The sequence below is a fragment of the Megascapheus bottae genome, chromosome 7 (genome assembly GCF_031878675.1).
Source record: "Megascapheus bottae isolate mThoBot1 chromosome 7, mThoBot2.hap1, whole genome shotgun sequence".
Classification (NCBI taxonomy): domain Eukaryota; kingdom Metazoa; phylum Chordata; class Mammalia; order Rodentia; family Geomyidae; genus Megascapheus; species Megascapheus bottae.
In genome coordinates this window covers 77468713-77487824 of record NC_143515.1, presented here as the reverse complement: position 1 = coordinate 77487824, position 19112 = coordinate 77468713, and the positions used below count along the sequence as shown (strand labels likewise).

The following is a 19112-nucleotide window of genomic DNA, read 5'->3' as shown; positions in this document are numbered from 1 at the left end:
CTTTTATCCCAGCACCTTCCCTTTGCTACTTCTGTGACCATTGCTCTTCCTCTCCAGGAAAGTAAGCCGGAGCAATGCCTGCCTGGAAAGAGCCACAGTACTGGAGAGCAGCCGTCCCAGCTCACTATGGCTCCCAGGTAAGGTGGGGGTGGCCCTGGCTGGCTGCCCAAGCCTGGCCACCATGGCTGGTCACCCAGCATTGGCATTTTGTTTCCCTCAGTGACTCACAGCAGGATTTTTTTCTTTTAGACTTGCTTAACCATTCACAAAATAGAGGCAGTTGCTGCCTTAAATAATGAGCTGATATAACAACAGTATTGCTCAAGGTCTTGGCAAGTGGTGGCTATCACGTGCAGAATTGATGGCGGTGGTGATGATGCTTTAAGTTCCTGCTGAAAGAACTTGCTTTTCTGTACAGATTCAATGCTCCCTGGAACCTACTTTCCCTCCCTCCCTCCCTCCCTCCCTCCCTCCCTCCCTCCCTCCCTCCTTTCCTCCCTCCCTCCCTCTCTGCCCTCCCTCTTTCTCTTCCTTCATCTCCATCTTCCCTCCTTCTCTTCCCTGATTTTGTGCTTGTTCAGCTGGTCCTCTACTACTTGAGCCACTCCTTCAGTCAGACGTTTTGCTTATTAAATTTTTGCCTGAGCTGACTTTGAATCCTGTGGATCTCAGCTTCCTGACTAGCTAGGATTACAGAGCTGAGCCAGTGGCACCCAGACTATTTGAATTTTTCTCAAGGATTCATATTAATGTGAAACAGCAGAGATGAAATTGTTCTCCTCCTCTTCCTCCTCTCCTCCTCCTCTTCCTCCTCCTCCTCCTCCTCCTCCTCCTCCTCCTCCTCTTCTCCTCCTCCTGCTCCTCCTCCTCCTCCTGCTCCTCCTCCTCCTCCTTCTTCTTTCTATTTAAGTAGTTATATAAAGAGTTGTCAACCCAACATATCAGGGTATGAGTACATCTTGCTCAATGTCTCCCCTTCCGTCATTCTCCACCCCATCTCTCCCAGCCCCACCCCTCCCCTCACAGCTTCTGGTTTTTGTTACCACATTAACTATTATGACCATATTCACCCATTCCTTTCTCTTGCCATTTTTCTGCTCCCACCTTGCAATGAGTGTCACCCCTTCTCAGGCAACATATTTTAGCTTCCTGTTAATAATTTATTAAACTCTAAGTCAAAGGAATCATACCATTCAAAGGAAACATACCATTGGCATTTTAGTTAACGTGTTTATAATGCGAGGGAGTTTCCTTGTGGTTTTGATATTGGCGTTGTCTTCAGCTTTATCTCTGTGAACAGGACTTGGGAAAGTGGGCTGTGAGGAGAGGTATTCCCCATCCTGTTAACAATGGTGTGGACGCTAACCCTGAGTGACCTTCACCAGTAACGTCTGACAGCCTGAGGCCTGAACTCAGTTAAAAGGCATACAGGGCTGGTGGGAGTGCAAACTCATTCAACCACTATGGAAAGCAGTGTGGCAGTGCCTCAAAAGACTAAACATAGACCTCCCCTATGACCCAGCAATTCCACTACTTGGCATTTACCCAACCATCCAGAAACAAGGACATACTAAATCCACTAGCACAACAATGTTCATTGCGGCACTATTCACCATAGCAAAGATATGGAACCAACCTAGATGTCCCTCAGTTGATGAGTGGATCAACAAGTTGTGGTATTTGTACACAATGGAATTCTATGCTGCTGTCAGAAAGAATGACATCGCCCCATTTGTTAGGAAATGGAAAGACTTAGAAAAAAATCATATTAAGTGAAGTAAGCCAGACTCAAAGGAACTTAGGCTCAATGGTTTCTCTCATTTGTCATAATCAGTAGAAACCTTGGGCTCTACTAGCAGAAATCTGCAATAGAGCAAAATCTTGATACATAAGGACATATAATGTGAAGCTAATTGAAAGGACCTCCAGGATACTGAAACAAAAGCCATATAACGAATGATTGTTGTCCTTAATGTACTATGTTGTCTCTCATCTCCTTTGCTGTCCCTTGGTTATCTCATATTGTTACAGTATCTCACTTTGTTATCTGATATATTGAATTTATTTGTATTTGGTTATTTGAAATTTGATAGGGAAGGGGGGAAAACCAAGACGGGTGGGGGTGGGGGGTGTGGGGGGGAGGGTAATGGGTACCAAGACATGTGAAAGGGTATCAATGTATGTGAATTAATGCACCTTCTATCTGGCGAATATCATGTAACCCTTTTACTAATTACAATAATAATAATAAAAAAAGGCATACAGGGAAACACACTGGCAGGGGGCCAGTGTTGACATTACTGTCCTTCCCACCGTTATTCCTGTCATTTTGGGTTGTGGTGTGGAAGAGTCCAGAAGCACAGCGGGTGCACATGGTGGGGGACACTGCAGCAGCTTGTAGTAAGTCCCCCAGGCTGGACACTGAGCTCCTGGAGTTGCCTCAGGCTGGGGTTGTCTTCATGCATGTCCTGTTGTAGAGGCACAGGCGGTTCACTCTCACGGCTGGCCATCCTGCTGTTCTTTACCAGGGAACAACTGACTCCTGTACAAAGGGACCAAGCTCTCAGAATCTTTTCATCTCGGTGATGACTTTTAGTCTCTTTATTAGACATATGCAGAAGACAAAAAAAAAGAAGTTGTATGTGAATGTTTTCTAATTGACAGACTTGATTGACAGAACAGTCCCCGAAGTCCCATCATTGAGCAAACAGCGTGTCACCACACAAATAATTAAAATGCCATTTGAAAAATGTACTGTGCTGTGACAGGTGTTAACTTAGACATTGTGTTGTTCTCAGCTCCTTCTCTGAACATAGATTTTCAAATGGTGGAGGCCCCTTTGTTGTAAAACAGGTAACATTTAATCAACCTCTGTGGAGAGGGCTGTGGTGACTGGGGATGGGAGGGTGGTGGAGTCTGGAGCACGACAGATACAAACCACCATGGATGGGACAGGCCCTTTGCTGAAAGTACCAGCCACACGCCACACAGCTTTCACCTCCTCCTCCTCTTCCTCCTCCTCTCCTCTCTTCCTCCTCCTCCTCCTCTTCCTCCTCCTCCTCCTCCTCCTCCTCCTCCTCCTCCTTTTCTGGTTCTGGGGCTTGAACTCAGGGTCTGGGCACTGTCCCTGAGCCTCTTTGTTCTCAAGGCCAGTGCTCTACCACTTGAGCCACAGCACCACTTCCAGCTTTTTCTGAGAAGTTCATTAGAGTCTCATGGACCTTTCTGTCTGAGCTTCAGACTGGGATCCTCAGATCTCAGCATCCTGAGTAGTTAGGATTGCAGGCATGAGCTACTGGCACTGGCCTTATGCCTGGCTTCTTACACCAGAGCCTTAGGACACCAGGGACAAGGCTGCTTGCTGTTTTACCAGTGGCTGGCCCAGTGTGAATGGATGGGGGTCACAGTGGCTCTGATGTCCTGGTCAGCTCCCACCTCCACTCCCTTCACTCCCTTGGTGCCCGTGCTCAGGGAGGGAGCAACTCACCCAGATGCACAAAGAACCAGGTCTCCATATGCAGAAGTGGGGTGCCATGTGACAATGTGCCCTCATACCTCTCCAGCACAGCCAGTGCTTGACTCTAGAAATGTTTCTTGTGGAGGCTTGTGAGGGGCTCCATGGCCATCTTATGGCAGGTCGAGGAAACCAAGGATGAGCGCCCACCTTGAGGATGTGGGAACCATGTGTATCCAGATATGAGGGTGGGGCATGCCTGCTGGGGGGCTCTCAGCCTTTCCTGTGCAGTCATAGGATGCCATATAACTTTTTTTTTTTTTGCCAGTTCTTGGGCTTGGACTCAGGGCCTGAGCACTGTCCTTGGGCTTTCTCAAGGCTAGAGTTCTACCACTTGAACCACAGCACCACTTCCGGCTTTTCTAAGTATGTGGTACTGAGGAATTGAATTTGGGCCTTCGTGCCTGCTAGGCAAGCACTCTACCACTAGGCCAAACTCTGTCTCCAATACCTCTTTTATTGTGGTAGTGGGATTTGAACTCAAGGCTCCCCTACTTGCTAGTCTGGCATGTTACCACTGAGCTATACCTCCAGTCCTATTACTACTATAGTAATAGTATTTTTTTTTTTTTTTTGCCAGTCCTGGGCTTGAGCGCAGGGCCTGAGCACTATCCTTGGACTTTCTCAAGGCTAGAGCTCTACCACTTGAGCCTCAGCACCACTTCTGGGTATGTATTTGGTACCGAGGAATCGAACCCAGGTCTTTATGCTGGGCAAGCACTTTAACCACTGGGCCAAACTCCCGGCCCCAGGACTCCGTATTTTTAAGATCTGGTGCCACTTTTCACCCTGGCTGCACCTGAACCTTGATCTGCCTACTTTTATGTTTATTGAGATCACAGCAGGAGCACCCTTTCTTCCCACCAGCTTCCCCCTGTGGAGGAAGACTCTCACAGACTCTCCTGCCTGGACTGATCTCGATCCACAGACCTTCCCATCTCCACCTCTAGCATAGCTTGGGATGATGCGTTGCGAAGGGGTCTTGAATACTTTTCTGCTGTGCCTGGCCTTGAACCTCAGTCCTCCCACAACTCAGTCTCCCAGACTCCTTTTAGGATATGGGTGTGAGTCACTGAGGCGGAACACTTAAGATCTTTTTAAGGTAGTGGTCCTGAGAAGGCAGGGCTAATAATCACTGGGTTGCAGATAATGTCATTGTAGGATTTTAATCCAGGGCACAGTGAATTACTGGTCTTTTTGGATCACTTGTGGGGCTTGAACTCAGGGCCTGGGCACTTGAGATTTTCAGTTCAACGCTACCACTCTACTCCTTTGAGCCACGGCACCATTTCTACTCCTTTGAGCCACGACACCATTTCTGGTTTTCCGGTGGTTAATTTCACATCCTTTAGTGCCAGGGCTGGCTTTGAACTGTGATCCTCAAACCTCAGCCTCCTAAGCAGCTAAGATTATAGCCATGAGCCGCTGGCACCCAGCCCTGATCAACTTTCTAAGCAGATCTTCTACTTAGAACGTCATGAGCCCGTGGGTTCCAGGCCTGCCAAGATAGACTCCTCTTGGTGAGGTGACCTGCCAGGGGTTCAGTTCAGGCGACTGACACCTGTTTGTAGGTCCTAGAAGTGCTCTAGTAATTTGTAATTAACATATTTGGAGAGGTAGATGAACTAATGAGTTTGGCTTCTGAGGGCTTGGCCTGCAGCTGCTGCAAAAAGATAAAAAACGCAGAAGAATATTGTCGGTTAGCAGCTGCTTAGGCTAGAGGGATTTGACTGCTTCTCTGGAAAAGAAGTCTGTTGGTTAAGAGAGCGATGATAGCTAGTAAACAGGCGAGTGAATGAGAAGAGGCAGCCCCACATGAATAATGCAGAGATGTATGAATGGGATGCAGAGCCAGCTCATTGATAAATCGAAAACCATATGGTCAGTGACCACCCAGGAGATCGTTCTTGGGAGAAACCTGGTTGTCTGAGCCATTGATTCAGCCCTAATGCATTTTTAATGGCTACCCAGATGCATTTTCTAGTGGGCAATGACATCACTGTGTGTTCTAGGATAAAGCATGAGTCATCCTCCAGTGATGAAGAGCACGCAGCTGCCAAGCCATCAAGCACGAGCCACCTCCCTCTGCTGGCGAATGTCAGCTACAAGAAGACACTGCGGCTCACCTCTGAGCAGCTGGTGAGGCTCTGCTCCCCCGCGCATGCTCAGAGCCTGCGTCCTGGTTGTCATGGGCATCACTCTTAGGGTCATGTCTGAAGGGCTTCTTACTTCTTGGTTCCCATTTCTACTTCCTGGCACTTTTATCCCGCAGTGTGCCTGCTCCCCTCTGGGGACTCCACCATCCCTTGTTTGGTACTATACAACCTGATTTCTTTTCTTTTTACTCCGTGTGTGTGTGTGTGTGTGTGTGTGTGTGTGTGTGTGTGTGTGTGTTATTGGGGCTTGAACTCAGGGCCTGGGTGTTGTCCCTTAGCATTTTCACTCAAGGCCACCACTTGAGTCACAGCTCCACTTGTAGTTCTTTTGCTGGTTAGTTGAAGATAAGATTCTCACAGACCTTGCTGCCAAGGCTGAGTTCACACCATGATCTCCAGATGTCAGCCTCCTGAGTAGCTAAGCCTGTAGGCTTGATCCACTGGTGCCCTGCTGTGCAGTTGTTATGGCACATCACTTAGCACTGAGTAAAGGCTCTTCTGTGCATCATGATAGCATTGTCCTTGCAAGCAGAAAGCTTTATGGAAAGGGCTTGAAGAGCTGCAGTGTAGGTGGGCCAGAGAAAGTACAGGCTTAATTTGCCTGTCAGGCTCCATAAAGTAGAACAATCCCAGCTGCTTAGGAAATGGGGTGCAGGATGATCAAGGTTCCAGGCTAATCTGAACAAAATGTTAGGAAGAGCCCCATTTCAACCAATAAAATCGAGGTGTGGTGTTGTCTGCCTGTTTTCCAGCCACAAGGAGAGGCGTAAATGGGATTACAGTCTGGATCCATCCAAGTAACAGTTTGGGACTTTGTGAGAAAAATGTCTAAAGCACAGAAGGCCTGGGAGTGGTTGAGTGCTAGCCTAGCCAGTGCTGGGACCTAATCTTAAGCCCTGTGACCAGGTTGATGGTTTGTTTCTCCAAGCCTTAGCATCTCTCAAGTAGAAGCCAGACCACCTCCTGTTTGGGCCTTCCCTTGAGCTGACCGCGCATTCATGTTTTCTCAGAAAAGCCTGAAGCTGAAGAATGGCCCCAATGACGTGGTGTTCAGTGTCACCACCCAGTACCAGGGCACCTGCCGCTGCGAGGGCACCATCTACCTGTGGAACTGGGACGACAAAGTCATCATTTCTGACATCGATGGCACCATCACCAGGTGGGCCTGCGGTCTGGGCGGTGCCCGCCCTCTTGGGTTAGCGGTCCTGTCGAGAGCTGCTCCGCAGGGCAGTCCTTACCTGGCTGGTGGTCCCTGATGCCTGCTGGCTGTTTCCATGTGGGTGTCTTGTGTGAAGACCCTTTCTCCTGACACCTCTCCCCTGTGGTTGCTTCTGGAGAGAGCTTTTTAAGACTGGTTAGTACCACTCCCTTGTGCCTTGGCAAGCACATAATCAATTCCCCTTTTGGTACCATAGTGCCCTCTGGGCATCTCATTTGATTCTTTGGACCTTGATTATTCTATCTAGAAATATGGGTCTCCTTTGTAATTTTTTTTTTTCCTGCTCGTGGGACTTGAACTTGGCCTGGGTGCTGTCCCTGAGTTCTTCAGCTCAAGGCTACCGCCCTACCCCTTGAGCCACAGCCCCACTTCTGGTTTTCTAGTGGTTAATTGGAGATAAGAGTCTCACAGTCTTTAATGCCCGGGCTGGCTTTGAACCGCAATCCTCAGATCTCAGTCTCCTGAGTAGCTAGGCATGAGCCATTGCACCTGGCCTTCCTGTGTAATTTAAAAAATAATTTTCCTGTTTTTCTTTTTTTCACCAGTCTTAGGACTTGAACTCTGGGTCTGGGCGCTGTCCTTGAGCTTCTTTTGCTCAAGGCCAGCACTCTATCACTTGAGCCACAGCATCTGCCTTTTTCTGAGTAGTTTAGTAAAGATAAGAGTCTCACAGACTTTTCTGCCTGTGCTGCCTTTGAATTATAATCCTCAGATCTGAGGCTCCTGAATAACTAGGACCACTAGCCCCTGGCTTAATAATAATTGTCTGTAATGTGTTTTATTTTGTTTTGTGTCAGTACTGGGGCTTGAACTCTGGGCCTCTGCACTACCCTTAGCTTTTCCACTTAAGACTAGTGCTCTACCACTGAGCCATACCTCTACTTCCCCAATTTCTCCTTCCCTCCCTCCCTCCCTCCCTCCCTCCCTCCCTCCCTCCCTCCCTCCCTCCCTTCTTTCCTTTGCTCTATGGCCTAGGCTGGCCCTTAGCTCTCAGACTTCCTGCCTGCCTGAACTTCCCAAGTGCTGGGACTGCAGGTGTCCACCACTGGACTGTAAGCTCTTGTGTTTGCCTTTTATGAGTGATGGATGAGTTTCATTTGGGCAAAAAGCCCATCCTTTCATTGACCTTATTTTATTTCCCTATCTTTTTCTCCCTTCTTTTAGATCAGATACCCTTGGCCACATTTTGCCCACACTCGGGAAAGACTGGACCCATCAGGGCATCGCTAAGCTGTACCATAAAGTGAGCCAGTGAGTACGAGCTCGTGGCTCCCGGGCCCCGTGCACTGTGGCGGCACACAGTGCCCTGAGCACAACCTCTTCCTGCTGGGTGCTGGTGGGGGTCTTCCTGGCTCACAAAGAAGGGGGCATCAAAAGCTGGGCCGGGCATGGCAGTAGGGAGTGACAGCAGAGAATCCTAAGCTATTTCAGACTTGAATTCAGTAGCATTTGTAGAGAATGTTTACAACGCGCGCGCGCGCGTGTGTGTGTGCGTGTGTGTGTGTGTGTGTGTGTGTGTGTGTGTGTGTGTGTGTGTGTGTGATATATCAGGACACACGCACGTTGGGAGGTACACTCCTGACACTGGGTTGCAGCCTCTGTAAGCGGTGGTCATTCTGCTTTATCACCCCCCATGGAGGCCTCCAAGCTCCCTGGCCCGTGTGCAGACCTGCCCTCCACCGCTCAGCCTCCTGACTAGCTTCTGCTACTCTGCTGTATTTGTAGTTGAGGAAAGAAACCTGCATGGGTCGGGGCACAGTTCTTTTGACGTTTGGATGCAATCTATTTCTATAATACAAAAGCACAGCCTCCCTGCCTGTGTCCTTCCCTCCCCAAACCGAATCTCCATGGGTCACTGGAGAACCGGATGGACACGGGAGGCATGGGGATTACTGTTGGTACTTGGCGGGAGTGGAGCTTGGGCTTTCATCTTTTTTGCCCTGCTGTTTGCCCTGAGCCCTGCTGGAATTGTTGAGAGTGTGGGCAGTCTCAGGGCCGTGGTAGTGAATGGTTATTGGGAGCATGGGTGGTCTCAGGGCCGTGGTAGTGAAGGATGAGGTGGTTTAGGTGGTAGTGAATGGTTATTGAGAGCGTGGTGGTCTCAGGGCCGTGGTAGTGAAGGATGAGGTGGTTTAGGTGGTAGTGAATGGTTATTGGGAGCATGGGTGGTCTCAGGGCCGTGGTAGTGAAGGATGAGGTGGTTTAGGTGGTAGTGAATGGTTATTGAGAGCGTGGTGGTCTCAGGGCCGTGGTAGTGAAGGATGAGGTGGTTTAGGTGGTAGTGAATGGTTATTGAGAGCGTGGTGGTCTCAGGGCCGTGGTAGTGAATGTTCATTGAGAGTGTTGGCGGTCTCAGGGCGGTGGTACTGAATGTTCATCTCTGACTCTTGTCCCCACCCGGTCCTCTCTGTCATGGGTTCTGCTATTGGTTTCTCTGCTCCTTCTGGGCCAGGGCTTGCTGACCTCACGGTTCCCCAGCCAGAGTGGGAGCCCAGGGGTCTCAGTGTGGGTGTCGGATGGTACAAGGAGCCTCAGACTGCGCAGAGATGTTGGTTGGCCACTATTGGCTCTGCTGAGCAAAGGGTCTTGTTCCAAGGGACACCACTGAGACTTGGCCGCCTGACCATTGGCGGGCATGTGTTGGCATTTCAGACAGCTTTCATTGTAGGTGTGGGAAGGCCTTTCCACCAGCCATGATTCCTGGAGATGAGTTTCCAGCTTTGGTTAGGAATGGCTTTTGAGGAAGAGTACGCACATGGAGACAACAGCTCAGGTGCATAATCAAACTCCAAAATGGGCTTGAAAATCAAGTTTGAGTAAACTGAACCTCTACGACCTGTGCAGATGGCAGCTTTGAGACTTTGATGAGAAGAGCTATGCACAGAAATGATTTTCTTAAAAAACCCCAAACAAATGTGCATTAATTAGACTGCTGAAATATGAAGATTGTTCACTCCAAAGCCTGTTTCATATTTAGATGCATCTCTTGGTTCCAGACAAGCTGAGAGAGTGTTTTTGTGTGAACACGTTCCTTGTTCCTTGGTTTTTAAGACTGTTGTATTAAGCAGGTGTAGAGAGATGCCGTCTTTGCCGTCACACAACATGTGTGGAGACAGTAAGTGGGGTGGAGTTGGATGCAGATATTTCCGTGTTTCCCATAGGTCACACATTATCCCAGCATCTTCCTGGAGCTTACGGATTACCGAGGTGGGGGAGAACACGGAGGGACTGTGGTACAATGTTAGTGTTAGACACTGTCAGGCAGAACAAGGCCCTGGGGGGGTGGGGGCCGCATGGAGAACCCAGCCCTGCTGTTCTTCAGGACGCAGAGAGACGCCGAGGGCTGGCGGTCCTGCGGCTGCTCTAGTGGTGCCATCACGTGTGAATGTCTGTGTCTTTCAGAAACGGATATAAGTTCCTCTACTGCTCTGCACGGGCCATCGGGATGGCAGACATGACGCGAGGCTACCTGCACTGGGTCAACGAGAGGGGCACAGTGCTGCCCCAAGGGCCACTGCTGCTCAGCCCCAGCAGCCTCTTCTCTGCCCTGCACAGGTGCTGCCCCGCCCCCCCCCCCAACCTCTGTGCCTGCTTCATGCTCTCCCTCCCTCACTGGAAGTTTGCAAGAATGAGCAGCTTCCTGTAATGGGCGTGTGAAGTGCCAGCCTTGCCTCTCCTCCTCTCCTGCCGGCTCCTTCCCTGGTTTGTCAGGACTCTGGGGTCCCGTGCAGGTCTTTAGCCCAGGAGGGTGGCTCTCAGCCTGGGTGTCTCCTCTCCTCCCTCTTTTCTTCGCTCTTACTCTGGGATCTCACTGGGACTGGCTCCATTGCCCAGATAGCCTTTTGGTCTTCTGTGTGGGGACACGCTCCCTCTGCCACTGTCCCCGAGATGCCTGGCCGAGTGTCAGAGTGCATCTCACGGGGAGCCTTGCCCGCTGAAGTGGCCCATCCGAGCACCCCACCCATCTGGCCGTGGATACCTGTAGCACAGCCTTCTTTTCTCCCGGAGTGTCTTTTAATGCTCTTCTAAAAGACCACTGTCCAGTTTCTGGTTCCTTCCTCTTCCCTTCCCACTTCTCCTCCTGGCCTTGTTGTAGGCAGCTAAGCCAGGTCTGGCCCCGAGGGCACTGGGAACACTCTTTTTTCCCTTTGGCTGGACAGGGAAGTCCATCTGCTTATCAGCTTCAGGGCTTTAGAACTGTGATCATCTATTTGGTTTTTTAAGACCCAACAAGGATTGGAGATATAGCTTAGTGGTAGAGTACCTGCCTAGTCAGCAGGAGGCTCTGAGTTCAAACCTCAATAAGGCCAAAACAAACAAACCCAAAGGGCCCGATGCAAGGCTTTAGCAGGATTCGACTGAATTTGAGGATTGGATTTGGTGCTTGCTGTACAAACAATAAAAGAGTGCATATCTTAAGAACCAAGAGTTTCCATGGTAGCATAGATCTCAAAAGCAATCCAGATGTTCTCAGGAAATTGCATCCTGAACTATGGTGATAGTTTTTAATAATGCTTTTCTTAGCATATGCCAGGTACTATGGCTTTCAAAGGTGAGCCAGCCTACCAGGTGGTGGGCTACTGACCGGAGACTGCCTGCAAATTCAGATCACCCAGAAGCTAGTATGTGCCAAGATTCTGTAAAGTCCCCACCTTATCCTCACTACTAGAGGAGAGGTCATGTGTCATCAAGGCTTGGTGGCCTGGAACAAGGAGGCATTGCCTTTCTGTAGGATATGTGTGCACATGTGAGTAGGGGGCTGACAGACAAGATTAATATGGATTTTGTGAGTGTGGAAGGGGGTGGCTTGGTGCTCTCCTTAGCTTGTATTTACTCAAGGTTAATGCTCACTTGAGCCACATGTCCACTTCCAGTCTGGAGTCGGGACTTAGTTTTGCAAGCAGATATCCTTGAAATGTTTGCCTTTATGTTTGTAAATGAGATTGATCTATATTTAGGGCCTACTTCTCTTTAGGGTTTTATTTCTCTATTTTTTTTGTACCAGAACTGGGGCTTGAACTTAGGGCCTCTTGGGTGAACTCATTGGCCTTTTCTTTGTACTGGGGTTGCAGATACATTTTGTTCTGTGTTTAGGGCTCCTTTGGTCTGCCTGGACTGTCTTTATAGCTTCAACAATTAGTTTATGCGAACAAAGCTTCTCCTGTCAGATGAATCCATTACTTATTTGTTCCTGTTTAACAGAGAGGTGATTGAAAAGAAGCCAGAAAAGTTTAAAGTCCAGTGCTTGACAGACATCAAAAACCTGTTTTTCCCAAACACGGAACCCTTTTACGCTGCTTTTGGAAACCGGCAGGCGGTAAGGACGGGGTGGGGTGGAGATGAGCTCTGGACACTGGCCTGTGACAGTGGCCACAGGAAAGCCACTGTGACCTGACTATGTGTCAAGCTGGCTTCTTGTCCTAAAAGGGTGGCCTGGTAAATGCAACACCCCTAGGCAGAGATGAAAAATTAAGTCATACATGGCCTCTAGTTTTCTTTGAAGGTTGCCACTGGGTTTGAAGCTGGAGATGGGGACAATTAAGCTTCTAATTTCACTTTATGTGTTAGCATGAGGGCAATAGGAACATTTAATAGCATTAGATCTTTCCTACCAGAATCTTGACCACAGTGCTGAATTAGACATCTCAAGTTTGAAGGGAAGAGTAATCTTTGGTCTCCTGGGGTATAAAATATGCCTTAAGACTTTGGTTCAAATTTACTGGAAAGTGTAGTGGTCTGGAGAGTATAACTTGAGAGTAGGAGCTGTTCGGCCAGACAAATCTCCTGCTTTTTAAAACCATGACAGATTTTCAGAAAATAACCCCACGGAGTGGCAGTGGGAGGCCTCTGTGTTCCCAGGCTTGGTCCTGAGCATGGGATCACATTCCCTCTCCCTCATCAACACGTCCCGTTTCCCCATCCAAACCCAGGATGTCTATTCCTACAAGCAAGTGGGGGTGTCGTTGAACCGCATCTTCACCGTGAACCCTAAAGGCGAGCTGGTTCAGGAGCACGCCAAGACCAACATCTCCTCGTGAGTACCGCCCTGTCGTGAGTACCGCCCGCTGCCCACAGGCCGGACTGGAACTCTTGGTCTGACTGGAACTGCTGTCCGGAAGTTGGGGTTTGCTGTCTACATCAGACCTTTTGTTCTTTTCCTCATATGCTTTAATTCCTGTTTGCATGCATGTGTGTATGTACATGTATGCATACATGTATGTGTATGTTTATTTTTGTGCTAGTCCTGGGTCTTGAATTCAAGGTCTTACACACTTTTCTTGGCTCTTTGGCTTCAACTTAGGCTTTACCACTTGCACCACACCTCTCTGTCTAGCCTTTTGCTGGTTAATTGGAGATAACAGCCTCATGAACTAGTCTTCCCAGCCTGGCTTTGAACCATGATCCTCCAGTCTCAGCCTCCAGAATAGCTAGGCATCCAGGCATTAGCCAGTGGCATGAATTCCATTAAACAAATAGAATTTAGCTCCTTGTATTTTGTCCAGAATAATTTTTAGGCAAGTGCAGTTAAATCCCATCCCCTAGGTCTGAACTTCACATGGGAAATACCATCCTTTTTCTTTCCCCAGGAGTCTTGCTGCATAAGACCCACCCAAGGTGCTTCTCGTGTGCTTTTCTCCTGCTGTCCCAAGCTGTCTGTGTTGATAATGTTGTGTGCCTCTCGAATGATCTAATAAAGATCCAAAGCACCTTGGCAGAGAAATGGGGTGCCCACCTCTGGGTTAGAGCTGCCAGGAAAAGGAATGGAATAAATTCAGAAGCTGGTCATTTATATTTTCCATATTCTGTTTGGAAGCCTACAATATGTATTAGAAATATAAATATATCATAATGTGTGAAACTGTATTTAAAGACAAAGAGAGCTAAGTATCTCTTCACCAAACTGCTCCATTCCAGTGTAATTGTCAAGAATCCTGCTCTCATGTTTGGTCAGAGCTAAATTTTTCTGAGTCAGTGTGCTAAACTGGATTACTGATGTTTTTGTTTTCAGGTTTTAGTTTTTCAGTGCCAGTGTTGAAACCCAGGGCTTCTGCCTGCAAGGCAAGTGCTCTGCCATCAAGCTACCAGCCCAGCCCATGGGTTACTTGTTTTGTTTTGTTACTTGTTAAGACAGGGTCTCACTATGTAACCAAGGTTCGCTTCCAACTTCCTATCCCCCTACTTCAGGCTTCCAAATACTGGATTTACTGGCATGTACAACCATGCCTGTCTGGATTACTGTTTTGCATGAAGTATCCCCCGGGAGTGCTGTAAAATCACCCTGGGTTCTTCAGATGGATGGCATTTCCTCCGTCCATGGGTGGGGCGTTCTGCCACTGGCTGTATGAGCCTAGGTGGACGTAGCACCTTGCCTGGTGATCTTGTAGAGGCTGTATATCCTTTGATGTGAGCTCTGAGCTCTGCTGACCTGCATAATAGGCTCTGGCTTGTGTGACTCCAGGGAGCTGAGTCAAACTTTCTTCCTGTAGAGGGTTGAACTGTGGGAGTTGGTTCTGCCAAATTCCTACCAGCTTTTGCCTGGTATTTCCCATGGTTGTAGGTGGATTAAAGTTCTGAGTTCCCACCCAGGTAGATTTTCCTTTTGAAATAGTCTTTGTTCTAGCAGGACTGACATTCAGCTTAATGAGATCAGTTCTGGGCTCTTGGGAGCCATGGGCTGTACAAAGCCTCCCGGTCCCATCGCTAGGGGTGTGGGAGGGAGTGGGTGTTGGGGATGCTCGTGTATCAGGAGAGTGATGGTCCAAGCAGCTTCCTGGAAGACCCCATTCCTCCCTCAACTCCTCCCTTTTGGACAGTCCCCTCCCCCTGCCCTTGCTCTACATGGCTCCCTGAGGATATGATGTCTGGTCCTTCCCCGTGTGGAAGCCATCCCTGGTCTCCCCAGGGCGTCCCAGTCTCGGATGCCCTAGTGGCTCCTGCAGGGGTGAGAACATTTGGATATGTCCAGTACCACTGTGGCTGCACTGAGGTGTCAGTAGAGGAAGGTCGCTGTGGACAGAGAAGCATGCACATGTGGAGCCCATCCCTTGCCCAGCAAATAATTTTGAAGGCTCTGGGGCTGACTCTTCCTCACCCTTGGCTGGAGTCTCAAAGAACTTTGGTTGCCCTAATGGCACCCTGCAGAGGTGGCACACTGTGAGGTCTGGTTGGGGAGGAGAGGGGTTTAGCTAGGGGCTGTCTGCTGGCATCTATAGTAATTTCTAAGCTGGCCAGGTGCTGGCTGGTCTGTGGGAGTCTGGTCAGATGTCAGGACCGTGTTCGGAGGTGGGGTCACATGGTCAGCGGTCAGCAGGCGCCCTTCTTTCCTGCTGCACATCTGGAGCGGCGAGGCCTGGCACTGTTGGAGCTGGGAGAGGCCAGAGCTGGCTCTGTGGCTGGGGGAGAGCTGGGAGCTAAGCCTGCGTTTGGTTGTGCTGGTGCAGGCAGGCCAGGAACTGGGGTGTGGGGTAAGGGGGGCTCTCTCTCCCTTAGCCACAAACCTCAGACACAGGAGCACCAAAGCTAAGAGTATTAAAAAATTGGTTTATTGTAATCCCCAGGAAAGATATAAGCCTTGGTTTTATATTAAGATTTTTCCCATTTTGTATAGGTTCAGTTTCTCATGAGCCCTTTCAAGGCCCTTTATCACACACACACACACACACACACACACACACACACAGCGCCTATCCTTATTTTTATTTTTATTTTTATTTTTTTTGTGGGTCATGGAGCTTGAACTCTACACCTGGGTGTTATACCTGAGCTGTTCAGCTGAAGGCTACTGCGCTACCCCTTAGACACAGGGCCACTTTTCTTTTTTTAGTGGTTAATTGGAGATGAGTCTCATGGACTGTGCCCGGGCTGGCTTTAAACTTGGATCCTCAGATCTCAGCCTCCTGAGTGACAAGGATTACAGGCGTGAGCCACTGCGCTGGGCTGGCCTAGCCTTGTTGAAGAATTTAATTCTGCCCCAGAATTCCTGGAGCCAGGTTCTGGTTCTCAGCAAATGGGAGCTGGGGAAGGGAAGGGGCACAGCTGGTGTATCCCAGGCTCTGAGTAGAATCATCCCCCAGGTCTGAAAAGGCAGAGTGAGTTTCAGCTTTCTCGCTGTAGCTCAAGCCATTCAAACTGTGATGTAGAATCTTCCCAGGGACTGGAGAAAAGGCAGTAGGGAGTTCTGTGTGGAGCAGTGAGAAGGATGAAGGGCTTGAGGCTCAGAGAGGGCAAGATACTTGCTCAAATTTACACAGCAAGGTGTGCACTGACCCCATGCTTCTTGACTCCAACATGCCAGCAGGGATTCCCCCCTGCAAGACATAGTAATGATTTACTATTCAACAAACTTGTCAGATGGCCAGTACACATTATTTAATTGTTACATGCATTATTCTATTTGGTCTTGACACTTACACTGAAGCCACGTTTTTTCTCTCCTCCTTTTTCCATGGAGGAAGTTGTGGCTTTTTACAAGATGACAGAGCTGGACATGGAGGGAGCGATGCTGGAGTCAGGGCCTGACTCCAGGGCCCTGTCAGTCTGTCTATAGTTCTTCCCGCTGTCGCTGTCCTCTGGCCATGCTGATTTCCTCCACAGGCCCTTTGTGTGTGCTCCCCTCATGCATATGGGGTATGGCGGGGAGGGGGGACTGTGAAGGCCTGGTGACCTAAACCGGGGTTCTCTGAACAGTGTGCGCACGGTCAAGTCAGCCGCCCCCCTGCAGAACCTTCTCCACCTCCTGCTTTGCAGACTCTGTTTCTTTCACTTCCAGTTTCATAAGATGTCTTCCTAGAAAGTCTGCAGTCATTCTTGGGGGTCCACTTGGGGTGCTGTTCTTGGGAGTACGTTGCTTGGGTCCCTAGATTTCTCCCCACTGTGCGGTGCGGGCTGAGTTTCGAGCCGCCCGCCACGTGGCCAGTGGCGGCCCTGCTGCAGTGACAGCGCTGTCGGTTTTCCTTGCAGGTACGTGAGACTCTGTGAGGTGGTGGACCACGTGTTCCCACTGCTGAAGCGAAGCCACTCTTCAGACTTCCCCTGCTCCGACACCTTCAGCAACTTCACTTTCTGGAGAGAGCCACCGCCGCCTTTTGAAAACCAGGACGTTCATTCTGCCTCAGCCTGACCTGTACCTCAGCGGCTCTTGTGATGGTGCCGGAGCCGGGGTATCACCCATTAAAGAATAGGTTGTGGGGACCCCGGAGTGGCACGGTGTGGCCATTTTGCTTAGGAAGTTCAAGAAGCACTTCTCTGCCTTTCTAGTGGGACATGGAGGGCGAGCCAGGACCCGGATGCAGTCCTAGCATGTGATGTGCTGCTCAGATGTGGCAAAATGCCCACAGTGCCTCGCTGGCAGCCCGCCCAGACCTTAGTTCTCCGTTAATGCCCAGTGCGGGCGGAGAGACCCCAGCAGACGAGGGCTGTCTGCGCATGTCCTGCTGTGCAGTGTCCCACGAGGATCACCAGACACGCGTGGTTTGTGCAAGTCAGGCGCATCAGTAGGACAGCCATGCCCAGGGCACCAGCCCCTGCACATGTGTAGGGTGAGGGCTGTGGAGGGTCACGTGGCCCGCACCCAAGCCAGTCAGACCTCCCGGGGTCTGACCCCAGGCCTCTGCCTTGTGACTGTTCTCTTGCAGTTATCTGCTGGCTAGTCTCAGTTGTAGGCCTCAAGTTCTTTAATTCTTTTGGATAAAGATGGCCTGTGCAGTTGGCTTTTCTGTCCCCATTGTTCTTGCCTCAGGGTTGGACTTACTTATGCCTGGATGCATCTGTGGTCCACCTTTCATTTAGAATGTGTGGTATCTAGCTCTCAGTTACCTTGCGATGCCTTAAGCAGAGGGGTGGTGGCTTCTTCTGAGGCAGTGGTTGAGTTGGCTCAACCATCCAGCAGGGGGCGCTGAGAAGGGATTGACTGAGAAGAGCACTTAGGCCAATGATGGTGATGTTGATTTTTTTTTTTCTTAGTTGATTTAAAGAAAAACACTGATGTTATATCCTTTGTAGATATTATTTATTGCTTTGCTCGGACTGGACTTTTCTAGCTGTATTCTTTTGGTTACAGTTGTCCCGGGTACATTAAACAGATAAATGTGCTAGACGATCCAAAGAGACTTCTATCTATCTGATACCCCAAACTTTATGGAATCTGAATACTTTATCCCCCTTAGTGTTTTCCACTCAAGAACAAGGGAAACCGTAGTTATTTGAATGACATTCTCTTAAGCTGATCTTTCTTTATTAAACTGACTTGTGGTCAGAACAATGTGAAAAGCAAAAGAATTATTTTGGTAAGAGATTGTGCTTTATTTTCCAGTATCTCGTTATTATTCTTATTTTTTAAAGAGTGTGATGCTCCCTTGACTAAAGTGCTTTACTATTTAAAGTTTATTGTTAAGAGTCACAGGAGGCCAACGATGGAACTGTTGAACAAAATGTTACTCTTTCTGTGAAAGAAAATCTAGAGTTGCTTCCTTGGTCACAGCCGGTAGGTTCTGTGAGGGCCACACCCTCCTTAGCGGTTCACGGAGGTGACCAGAGGAATCTCAGATCAACACAGAGACATGGGCAGGCATGTGTTGACTCCCTTTTGGAGACGCTAGAAATTTAAATAGGCCTGCCTTAATAAACCTACCTTGGCTTGCTCACTAGTGACCCCTAGAGGCTGTGGCACTCTTCCGCCACCTGTCTTCTCCCCCACCTCCCTTCCCCCCCCCCCCCCCCCCCACCTACAAGCTAATGCCTTTGTGAGTTCCCATGGCTTCTCCCTTGCCCTCAGGAGGTTCTGGCTGTGGGAGTGGGTGTCTGTCTTCAGGTATGTGGTTTGCCCTCTGTTGACCCTGGCAGACCACAGGAGTTCTGTGCTCATGCATCTGAACGCTCTTGATTTTGATGTATCTTCTGCACCACTTCCCCTCCCCCTTCCTAAAAAAAGAAAAATCACATTCTCAGCTCAGTCAAGTTCTCTGGGAACTCTGCCCAGGCTATGGTAGTAATACCTGCCTATGGCTTCTGAAAATGATTTGTATGGGGGCTGCAACCACCAGAGTTGGAGTGTCTGTGTATGCTGTAACTCATGGCCCCAACATTAGAGGCCAAAATACTGGTATGAGGCCATTTCTAAATGAATCACTCCATAGCGCTGAATATTCAAATGTCTATCACACACAATGAAGAAAAATAGGTAGGCAAAAATGGTTATACCTTCAAAGAGAGTAATTCCCCTTTC

General features: G+C 49.2%; 1 protein-coding gene across 1 annotated transcript in view; it reads left to right on the top strand.

The window, feature by feature from the left end:
* Positions 1-18823, top strand: part of Lpin1 (lipin 1) — a 64737-nt gene extending 45914 nt beyond the window's left edge. The window contains exons 15-22 of the mRNA XM_090337436.1: positions 58-137; positions 5527-5653; positions 6681-6829; positions 8054-8140; positions 10292-10444; positions 12092-12206; positions 12820-12923; positions 16850-18823. Coding sequence (XP_090193562.1) covers positions 58-137; positions 5527-5653; positions 6681-6829; positions 8054-8140; positions 10292-10444; positions 12092-12206; positions 12820-12923; positions 16850-17009 — 975 coding nt within the window. The 3' untranslated portion in view covers positions 17010-18823. The remainder of the gene's footprint in view (positions 1-57; positions 138-5526; positions 5654-6680; positions 6830-8053; positions 8141-10291; positions 10445-12091; positions 12207-12819; positions 12924-16849) is intronic.
* Positions 18824-19112: the final 289 nt, after the last annotated feature.